Below are 11,563 nucleotides of genomic sequence, written 5' to 3' on the forward strand. Positions count from 1 at the left end.
TTTGTGTCTATAAGAAATGAGTTCTTTATTTTCACAGCTTGGTAATATTACATTTAACATACAGAAATGGACTAAAAAAAACCCAAATGACAAATTGCAACTCTAAGAGATATGGGCTGGGATGCCAGAGATTAGGAAGCCTCCTCCTTGTCTTCATCGTCTTCTTGCTCACCCTGTAGCTTTTGGCGAGCAAATTCCTCGATCACCACGTCCTCCGCGCTGGAAATGAAGCATTGGAGAGGTTGAGAAAAGTACTGGATTCACACTATCACAGTACATTCATACACCTTATTCATCCAGTAATGTGTGATGTAATAATGAAACCCATACAAAATGTTTACATTTGTACATTGTCCATTGTGGTGCTCTTTGTATGTGGCCTAAAATGACCCTTTAATCTTTTCATACTGACCTATGAAGTCAGTATGAAAAGATTCACTTGGTTCCTATCTTTAAAACAACATCTGCTCATATTGGTCATGATTTATTAAAGCTCTCCAAGCTATCATGGGAGAGTTTGGGTGAAACCTGTGACTAGCTGTCCCTCAAAGGAGCTTACAATCTAATGTCTCTACCATAGTCATATCTCATACAGTCTAAGGTCAATTTGGGGGGAAGCCAAATAACCTAACTGCATGTTTTTGGAATTGGGGAGGAAACCGGAGTACCTGGAGGGAACCCACACAAAAACGGGGAGAACCTGCAAACTCCATGCAGATAGTGCCCTGACTGGGTCGCAGAACCTGCGACCCAGTGCTGCAAAGACCAGAGTGCTAACCACTGAGCCACCATGATCTTCAATTAAATAGAGTCCCTACATTTTTTATGGTTTTATCACATTTCCCATATAATTTTATTGCATCTTTAGGTCAACAAATAGGCTTGGGCAAGCCACAGAAATTTCAGGTTTTGCTTTGCAGAAATTTTGGTAGAAATTGGAAAAATACATTTTAAATGCATTGGCTGTAGAAATAAAATTAAAATGCATGGTGATTTCTTTGTTAATAAATTGTTTTTTCCTACAAAAATTTATTTGAAGCACCAGAGCACAGAAATGTATCTGCATTATTTATTTTAAATTTTGTTTATTATATTATGTTTTTTAGCATAAAGCAAAGCAATAGGGGAAGGTTTTTGTAATATTTTACTTACAAGTATAAATAATATGATAAAACCACAGGCCAAAATTTTTCATTATTTTGGCAAAGGCGTAACTGGAAAATTTGCAGCAAAGCTGATTTATCCATCACTTCACTCGTCACTAGACCACAAGCAGTTAGTAAATAATAATATCTCAGTAATGTTTTCAGGGGTTTGGATTCCCATTTTTATGATTGTAGAATACATAGAATGGGACAGAAATAAAACACAACAAAACACAAACCATCTGTGCTGGTTTTCTAACCACAAGACAAACATGTTCATATGAAACACAGAAGCACTTTTTAGTTATCTCGTACCTTGTTGTGCCTTTAGGGTTGCAGGATTCAGATAAAAAAGGAATAGTACAAAATTAATTTCACACAGTTTGGTCTTATGTTCATATACATAATTTAATCATATAGTACAATCATATGTATTCCTTTACAAATGCATGTCCATCTCTGAGACAATGGGGCTGATTTATTAAAGCTCTGCAAGACTGCAGAAGAGAGTATAATAGAACCTAGGGGGTAGAACCTAGGTGATGCAGCAAAGCTGAAACATTTAACAAATATTTTCAAGTTATTTTAGGAAAACCTATTCCAGATTTGCAGGATGTACCCAGGTTATCCCATAGTAGTCTATCATCTTCTCTTGTATTAGAGAGCTTTCATAACTCAAGGCCCAGGGTTTCATAACCAGACCATCAATGTCCCAGAGGCCTTTCCTATTGTCACCCCAAAATAATGAGCATTGATCACCCTTCCTCTAAAGCTATGTACACACGTCAAATTTTTCTCGGACGGTTATCAACTTCGGGCGGATATCGGGCGAGAATCTGGCATGTGTACAGCTCACATCGTTCATCGTCCGTGGATCCGTCCTAGCAGATCCACGAACAATGAACTACGAGCAATCCTAATGCAGGGGAAGGGGGAGAGCACGCAGCAGCGTGCCGCTCCATTGCTCTCCCCCTCCCCTCTCCATAGAGCAGAACGGTACTGTATGTACAGCACTCGTTTATGCATCGTGCGGTTCTTATTGTTGGAAAGGATCGTGAATGATCCTTTCCAACGACAAGAATTGCACGTGTGTATGCGGCTTTAGGTTTCAGTTCTGATGTCTGGTCAGTTTTGTTGCCTCCTCTCATTGACACTGTCAGGTCTGTACTGTAATCAATGCAAGACTAAAATCCACATTATCAGGATAAGACATGAACAATATCAAAGGTTCCCATCTACTTTGTATGAACTGGGACTGATGGGATGGGGCTGCAGATTAAAGCTATGTACACATGTGAGATGATTCTGACCCGATACGAATGGTTGGGCTCATCTTGGGTGAGAATCTGACATGTGTACAGATCAATTTGTCCTGACTAATCCTTGAATTACAGTTGGTAAATGACTGCAATACAAGTCAATGGGGGAGAGCACAGTGGCGTGCTGCTCATTCATTATCCTCCTCTCAACTCCATAGAACCGATTAGTGCTGTGTGTACATCACTCATTCATTAATTTATCACTGGAAACAATTATGAAAGATCATTTCTATTATTATTATTATCAAACAGTATTTTTATGACGCCAACATATTACGCAGCGCTGTACATTAAATAGGGGTTGCAAATGACAGGTACAGACAGTGACACAGGAGGAGGAGAGAACCCCGGCCCAAAAAGTTTACAATCTAAGAGGTGTGGGAAGTAACGCACAATAGGAAGGGGATATGAAATGGTGGAATCTCCATTGACAATAACTGATTGCATGCATGCATTGGTGGCTGTTAGAATACTCATATTTACCAGTGAGGTTTAGATTGCCTATAAATAATAAAGGTAAGTAATTATATTATATTTTTTAACTTGGACACATCAGTTGCGCATTCATTATTTATATTCTAGATCACAGAATTATTTTTTTTACCAGACTCACCTTCAGATGGTTTGGGATGCATGAGAATAAGTGGCAGCTCCACGGAGACATCACTAAAAATAACAAGACAAAGATGCAATGAAAGCAGCATAAAATAACCAAAAATGTGCACATACAAAATCATCACATGGGCCAGGGGTCTGAGCAAACATTATTGCTCTACAAGGCCCTATATACTAACCTTCCCACATAAATTATTGTTATCAGGAGTTTTATAATATGTCTTTGATTAATAATTTGAAAAAAGAACAGGCTTAGGGCCACAATAACCAATCATACAGTGTTATCCCCAGGCACACCACCCGGCATATTTACATTTCCACCTAACAGAGTGTTTGGGTCACAATACAGGGACCACCACCCGCCAACAGCTTCTTCCCACCCTTGAAGAGGGAGAATATTGTCATATATTTATAATACAAATGGCCATTGTTATTTCAGGAATGTAATTCCTACAAGCTGAGTATATTAATAATAATTATTTACATTACCTGGATATAAGGTCCCCCAAAATGCTGAAAAATAAAAATAAAATTAGCATAATAGTGAATCATGATAGGGGAGGGCGTTGTTTAAAGTACCTGGTGAAAATACTTTTTTTATGTATCACTGACCACAAATTTTCCTAAAATCACTTTATCATCATGTTTTATCACTTTACCAATGCAGCAAGTACAGAGAAATTCCCATTGAGCTACAAAAAAATCCAATGAGCTCCTAACTTCCTGTAGGGATTTGACAACTCTGCCTTAGCTGTACTGAAACCCTAGGCAGCATTGTCACTTGCCTGCAGGACTACAGCACATCTTTCCTTCTCTTCAGCTATATAACATTATGAAGAGGTAAAAAACATAGAACATCTGAGCAGGGCTGACAATGTGATAAGGTAAATTTGACTAAGAGGGTTGGTTGTACAAAAAGCTTTAATTCAAATTCTGACAAACGTACCCGCCTCTAGATGCCATCAAGTTGACTCGAACTTTATAAGACACCAGAATTCCCATCACTTCCTTATCCATTCCTGGACGCAGGCTGTAAGAAAGAGAGAGTTATCGAAATGGAAATATATTGTGATAATCTCTGCAGAATGTAAAGTGAACCTGTGGCCAGATGTTTACATATCCTTAAGCTGTAAATGAGTTTTAAAAGAAGCCGTCACTGACCTCTGTAGCTGCTGGTACTAGGGAGCAAATCTTCTGAAGGTATTCAGGTTGTTGTATTGGCAGTTTAGCTCCCCCTAGAGGGTGGCATGGGGAACTAAGCTGTTCAGGCACTGATAGAAGGGGGTTCTGGGGGCTGTTCTGCTGCATCACTGATAGCAAAGGACAAAAAATGGCTGAGCAGGCTGAACTGAGCTGCAGAGTCAATGCAGGGAAAGGGAAGCGGAGAGAGCTGAGCAGCTGCAATAATGCTGAAAGGGAAAACTGAGGTGCAGAGCCACTGCTGGGAGGGGGAAGCTGGTAGACCTGAGCTTCTGATTCGCTGCTGGTGGGTGGGGAGTGGGGGAGAGGGTTATTTGCTGACAGACAGACTATGGCAGCTTCAGTGATTCTGCTCTGAGGTTGAATTCTTCCACAGTGCCTGCAGCTACAGAGGTCAGTAAGAGCTACAGATCTATACAGATGTAACATTCAGTTAATTAGATTACAATTACTTTGTGGATGAAGCCAGATTGGTATCACCATGCTTCAGCTTCCCATCCAATGCCAGACCACGCTTTTCTGTATTATTGGCCAAAAGGGGTGTCACTGAGTATGCCTTGCTGAATGCAGAATTTGCTGCTACAGTATCACTGGGGAGACAAAACAGGGAATCATTTGCAGTATTATTAGGAATTATATACAACATACCGAGCTGTACTAACTTCCTAAGTAATCCTCTCCAGGAGTAACTTTAAAAAAAAAAGCAAAAAACCTTTGCCCAGAGTGGGGCTTTAAATACTCACTTCATCTCCTCACAGCAAACAACTTTAGAATACTTGTCCAGAGAGTACAACACAACGTCCGTGACTTGTTCCACTGTAAGTACAACCAAAATGCCAGTAAAATTTTTTTCTTCAGAACAGCAGATATATACCACATTCCAGCCTAAACAGTCACTGATTGGAGAGCAAGAATCCAACAACCATGGCCAGTAATATGGAACTGCCCCACACCAATGGAGTTCTCCCGCCCTTGTGACAATAACATCTTCCACTCTTCTTTGGAGGTTTGTACAAGATTATGGGGTGTCTGTGGGGATTTGCCCCATTGGTGGGGTCTGGTACTGATGTTGGGTTAGAAGACCTGGCTCACCATTCCAGTTCATCCCAAAGGTGTTCAGTAGGGTTCTATTTTTATTGTATTGATCACTATTAGAAAATATCTGACAAGCAACTTGCTCGATGAGTTTCTATTGCTGTTTGATTCTACACACTCATCACCTACCTGTGATCTTGATCCGTTTCACAATCTTATTGGTTGAATTGTTGATTTTTACATTGACAGCGATTGGTTCCCCATGATAATATATCTAGAAAAAGAAAAGATTTAAATACAAGAAGCATACAATGGAAGACGATGTATGTGACCATGGACCCGTTTCATCCAGCTGCAAGCTAAACAGGATTCTAAGTTTTGATACAATGGTATACAATCGTTAGAAGACATTAGCTGTAAACAATAGTTTATTCATTTTACTATAACCAGATCTTTATCTAATACTTCGTTTCCAACTATACCTATTTCTAACATTGGGAAGGAAGAGCCCCACTAAAGAAAGAACCACTCAACACACCACACAAAGTGAGTTCCATCTAAGACAGCACCTCTTAAGAATCCACCACTTGGGAGAATGGCAATCAAGATTTCACCACCTAAGAGATTTCCACTCAAGAGAGCTCTGTTCAAGACAACACCACTCAGGAGACCACCACTCTGAAATTCAAGAGACCACCACTCACAAGACCACCACTCAAAATAGTATTACTCAATGAAACACCACTCAATGAGCACCACATAAAAGAGCTCCACTCGCAAAAACACCTTTCATGTTGGACTAATTGCTGATGTTCCTCATAACCTTATAGAGTGTAACCTCTGAAACATTCATCCATAATAGGGCTCAAATTACCCCCAATTCTTTTGTACCTGAATCCTTGAATTTCAGGGTTGCTGGCAAGTCACACATTGAAAAAAAGGACAGATAATACAACTGAAACATAACCATGAGAGGCAGACGCCACCTCTTTATTTAGCGATGCCTCCAGCTGCAAGGGTTTGTCTGACATCATGAACTGACGGGTGATTTCTGCATGCGGGGCCGATCCTGTTGACTCAGGAGCGTACTGGACCTTTCTAATGATGAGGCGAGCTGCATTCCTGGGTAAGAACAGAGAGGTATTACCAAAATGGTAAGAAACAAAAAACATTCTCCAAAAATTGAAAAACAAAATAATATTACAGTCTGGGAGTTGACCTCTAAAGAGACCTGTGGACATTTGCCCCCATTTGTGATGTTGAATGAGAAGACCTGGCTCACCATCCCAATTCATCCCAATGGTGTTCAGTAGGGATGGGGTCAGGGCTCAACTCACGTTCCTCCACACCAAACCAGTGACCCCATGTCTTTATGGAGCTGGCTTTGTACCCCGGGGCACAGTCATGGGGGAACAGAAAAGGGTCTTCACCAAACTGTGACCACAGGGCTGGAAGAGCACAATTGTCTGCAATGTCTTTGTATGATGGGGAATTACCGGGACCCCTTACTGGGGACACCTGAACTCCATTATTATTATTAAACAGGATTTATATAGTGCCAACATATTACACAGCGCTGTACATAAAATAGGGGTAGCAAAATACAGACAGGAGAAGAGGACCCTGTCCTGAAGAGCTTACAATCTAGGCCATTATTTGGGGTCATTTGGAGAAGGGAAGGGAGGGGGTCCACATTTTTTCAATTGTTCTCTAATTGAATTTCACTTTCCTCCAGCTGAAAAAAGCTAAATAAAAGTATACATACTGTATAATATAATAAAGTAACTAGAAGGAAATGTAAATAATGTACTCCTGAACAACTAAATAAGGCAAACTGTATATGAAAACTTATTGCGATGTGTTAATAAAGTAGTGAATCTGACATTCAGCAACATTCTCTGGTGGTGAATCTTCCAGGTTTACATCATTAAGTGGCAGCGATTGGTTCTCCACCTGAGAATTCTGATGAATGTGCTTTATAATCAGATCTCAATGTGTTTTCTTTATTACAATCTTTGGAGAAAAGTGATTGGCATGTTACCGTTTTCAGAGTTTTCTTACTTTTTGGAAACTTTCTCTTCAACATTTTCTGCGCAGAAACCTTTCACCTCAAAATCCACACCGCAGGCCTGCAGGAGAAAGTCGAAATTCATGGTTCTGGTCAGTGAAAGTGCTTGTGACACTCGCAGTTTGTGAATTGAAAATATTGGGTTGGTCTGACCTACAACTATCAGCAGAGCTCAGATTGGGAGATGGAGAATCAGCACAAGGAGCCAGTTGGGTGCATTACAGCGGTGATTCGCCTATGATAAGTGGAGGCGCAAAGTAAGAGAGATTATCTCATCTGTCTGCTGCTGCTTTTGTACTGGCCAATCACAGACTGAGAGAGGTGATTTGTTATTTTGGACCACTCATGTAATGACTTGTAACACTGAAATTTGAATCGACATGATAAAAGTCAGTGAATGGAGGAAGTTGGCTGAATTCTGCAGTGCAAAAACTAGTCTTGGATTAGTGAGTCTGCAGGGGGCGGTGCTGTGGAGGAGGTGAGTATTGCAGCCATATTATATTGAAGTTTGGCTTTCAGAGATAACAGTGACGATTTTGTTTAATCCACAGCCGGATTTCCCTAGCAGTTGCTTATTTGTTAAGTGCATTATGTTGGCTTCACTGCCTATTGCAGTGCCGATAATACCAGTGACGTTCATGTGAGGACAGGTGAATGTTTGTTCCCTGTACAGAGTCACCTTTGTTATTGATCTCCCTCTGATAGAGCACCAATATTGCAGCTTTTATATTATGGCTGACCGGTACAGCAAACACATCTATTGTCCATACAGAGCCTGCAGGTTTATTGCCCTCCCTGCACTGCATTAACACAATAGCTGGTGAAGGCTGGGAGGGGCAACTTACCTACAGAGGTCAGATATGAAGGTACATTGAACATACGTTGGGTAAGAAAGAGAGGGGTACACGTGGATAGCTTAAATCTGCCCTCCCAGCTTCCCCTTTATTAAATTTGCCCTTCAGCCTTCCCTTCATAGCATCTACCCTCCATCTTTCCCCTTAATTACTCTGCCCCCCAGTTTTCTCTTCAATAAATCTGCCCCCAGGTTTCCCTTCATAAACCCCCCCCCCCAGCTTTCTCCTTAATAAATCTGCCCTCTAGCCTTCCCTTTTTTAGATCTGCCTTTCAGCTTCCCTTCATTAAATCTGCCCTCCCATCCTTCCATTGAATAAATCTGCCCCCAGGCTCCTTCATTATATCTGCCCTCCAGCTGTCTCTCCATAAAATCTGGCCTCCAGCTTTCTGTTAATTTACTCTATCCTCCACCCTTTCCTTTAAAAAACTACCCTCTAGTTTTCTCTTCATTAAATCTACCCCCAGCTTTACTTTCATTTTATCTGCCCCCAGATTTCCTTTTATTATATTTTATTCCCCCAGCTTTTTCTCCATGAAATCTGCCCCTCAGCCTTCCGTTTTTGCACAGTTGTATGGGCTCCTCTTCTAGGCTAAAATTGCTTCCTTTGATTTCACTGCACCCTGCAAACCTCCTGCAATGTTCATTAGAATCTGCAACAAATCAGATAAAGCCTGACCCCCACTCTGCTTTACCTTTCCATTGTCCTCAGGTCCAGGCTGCAGGGTCACAGAACAGGGCAGATTTGTTGCCATCTGTAAAATAAATAAAGAAATAATGAAGAATCTGAATTCAGTATCAGTTCCCCCGATCCCTGCAGAAATTTCCTCACGGTGAAGTAGAAGGGGAAGGCGTTGTCCCCCAGCTTTGCCTTCAGCTTCTCCTGGAGGGGTGTAAGTGGCTTCTTATCACCTGGCACAGGTGGGTACACCTGGCAGGACTGCACATAGAGATCCTTTCTGAAGCACAGCCCAATCAGCTCCATGTCATCCCGGCCATAGCGGAACGCACAGGTGAGAGTCACAAACACTGAAAAACAGGGGGCAGAAAACAGATTTAGGTGATATGAAAAAATATCAGATATTCAGAGACGATTCTACTGAAAGGGGGCTGGCTCATCTGCCAAAAGAGGACCCTAAATACTAATCTTATCCCGTGTGTGGGAACACTGACAATAATTCTGTGCTGATCAACTAAGTCACCGGGATCACCTAGCGTTGGAGTTCAGGCTGGGCTGGGAAGGGCATCTCTTTTCTGCATCCCCGGTCATAGTCAAGTTTTAAAGGTGGGTTAGAATTTTAGGGGGATGGCCAGAAACCCATAATAATGTGTATTTATTTACATGGGGGGTCCTGTGTGAGATGCCAAGAGAAGATACACCAGGATCATCAGAGGGTGTGTTTCAGGATCATGGAGGGGGTTAGGATCATTAGAAACTGTGTTCCAGAATTGTCAGGAAGTAAGTTTTAGCATGTTTCATATGTATTCCAGGATCACTAGGAAATGTGTTACAACATCACCACAAGGTGTGTTCCCAGATCATCAGGAGGTGTGTTTCAGGATCTCCAGGAAATTTGATGCGAGAGGTAAGTTTTAGTATGTTTTAGGTATGGTCCAGGATCACCAGGAAATGTGTTACAAACATTACCAGAAGGTGTGTTCCCAGATCATCAGGAAGTGTGTTTCAGGATCATCGGGCAGTGTTCTCCCCAGCCCATTTTAGCTGGGCTCACCGCCCGTCACTTTTTAGTATCCACCCAGCTGTTTTTGGTTGGTTGCTAAAGAATTGGGTCACAACACAGGGGCTGCCACCTGCCTACAGCTTCATCCCATCCAGCTGGGTTGAACACTGGGGTGTGTTTTTGGATTATTGGAAGGTGTGTTCCAGAATTGTCGGGAAGTAAGTTTTAGACAAGAGGTGTATTTTAGCATGTTTTAGGTATGTTCCAGGATCACCAGGAAATGTGTTACAAACATTACCAGTAGGTGTGTTCCCAGATCACCAGGAGGTGTGTTTCAGGATCATCAGGAGTGTGTTTTAATATCGTCGGAAGGTGTGTTCAGGATCATTAGGGGTGTGTTCCAGGATTGGCAAGGGGTAAGTTTTTACATGTTTTAGGTGTGTTCCAGATTCACCAAGAGGATCAGAAGAATGTGTGTTTCAGAATCTCCAGTTTGCATGTTCCTGGATCACCATGAGATGTGTTCCAGAACTGCTGGGAGGAAGTGTTAGCATCAACATGTACAAGTATGTGACAGCATCACCATGCATTGTGTTCCAGGATCACAAGGAAGTGTTCTTCAGGGTCATTACAATGTGTGTTCCTGGATCACCATGAGGTTCTGCAACGCCAGTATCATCAGGTGGGTTTTAGCATCACCATGTAATGTGTTCCAGGATCACCAAGAAGTGATCACTAGAACAAACGTTCAGTAACACTTCCTACATATCTACACCCAGCTTTTATTTGAAGAAATCATGAAAAAAATTTGAGAAGAAAAAGAAATGTGAATTTACCTTTCTTGTCCTTTTGGTACTCCGGGTCAATTAAAATCATTCCATCTGCCAAAAAAACAAAACAAAATACCATCAGTCAGAGCCGAAGGAATGGGATTGATAGCTGTTATTTATAGTTGTAAAATAGAAACTGACCTACTGGCTCTACAAACTCCACGTGGTCCACAAAGTCCCGTTTTGACAGATAAATTGATAACTGGAAAAAAAAATTTTTAATAATGGCATGGAAAGACCATGGGCCTGATTTATGGAAGCTCTACAGGGCTGGAGAAGATAGGCTATCATAGGTGAACCTGGGTGATCCAGCAAACCTGAAATGGATTTCTTAAAAGTTGTTTGCTATTTGTTATTTTTAATCCTGGACCAAATTTATTCCAGGTATCATGAGTTTTCCTCTACCTCCCGTGGCCATTGATTTGCAGTTGCTCTCCACCTCTCAAGGCCATTAATATGGAATTGCCCTCCACCCCCCATGGGCATTATTACAAAGTTGCCCTCCACCCCCAGGGCCATTAATATAGAATTGCCCTCCACCCCCCATGGTCATTAATACGGAGTCACACCCCACCCCTATGGCCAATAATATGAAGATACCCTCCACCCCTCATGGTCATTAATACCGAGTTGCCCTCCACTCCCCATGGTCATTAATATGAAGTTGTCCTCCACCCCCCATGGCCATTAATATGAAGAGACCCTCCACCCCCATGGTCATTATTATGAAGTTGCCCTCCAACCCCCATGGTCATTAATATGAAGAGAACCTCCACCCCCCATGGCCATTAATATGAAGAGACCCTCCACCCCCCA

The 11,563-nt window shown here is 41.7% G+C and overlaps 1 protein-coding gene across 1 annotated transcript in view; it reads right to left on the reverse strand.

Annotated features, from left to right (window-relative positions):
- ARR3 (arrestin 3) overlaps window positions 1-11,563 on the reverse strand; it is a 17,520-nt gene continuing 5,957 nt past the window's right edge. Inside the window, exons 4-17 of the mRNA XM_072429322.1 lie at window positions 10,889-10,949; window positions 10,754-10,798; window positions 9,068-9,264; window positions 8,931-8,990; window positions 7,376-7,443; window positions 6,301-6,436; window positions 5,504-5,588; window positions 5,023-5,095; window positions 4,732-4,869; window positions 4,026-4,109; window positions 3,569-3,592; window positions 3,078-3,130; window positions 1,461-1,470; window positions 1-219 (exon numbers count right to left, since the gene is read on the reverse strand). Coding sequence (XP_072285423.1) covers window positions 132-219; window positions 1,461-1,470; window positions 3,078-3,130; window positions 3,569-3,592; window positions 4,026-4,109; window positions 4,732-4,869; window positions 5,023-5,095; window positions 5,504-5,588; window positions 6,301-6,436; window positions 7,376-7,443; window positions 8,931-8,990; window positions 9,068-9,264; window positions 10,754-10,798; window positions 10,889-10,949 — 1,122 coding nt within the window. The 3' untranslated portion in view covers window positions 1-131. The remainder of the gene's footprint in view (window positions 220-1,460; window positions 1,471-3,077; window positions 3,131-3,568; window positions 3,593-4,025; window positions 4,110-4,731; window positions 4,870-5,022; window positions 5,096-5,503; window positions 5,589-6,300; window positions 6,437-7,375; window positions 7,444-8,930; window positions 8,991-9,067; window positions 9,265-10,753; window positions 10,799-10,888; window positions 10,950-11,563) is intronic.

Source organism: Pyxicephalus adspersus, chromosome Z, assembly GCF_032062135.1.
Source record: "Pyxicephalus adspersus chromosome Z, UCB_Pads_2.0, whole genome shotgun sequence".
Taxonomy (NCBI): Eukaryota; Metazoa; Chordata; class Amphibia; order Anura; family Pyxicephalidae; genus Pyxicephalus; species Pyxicephalus adspersus.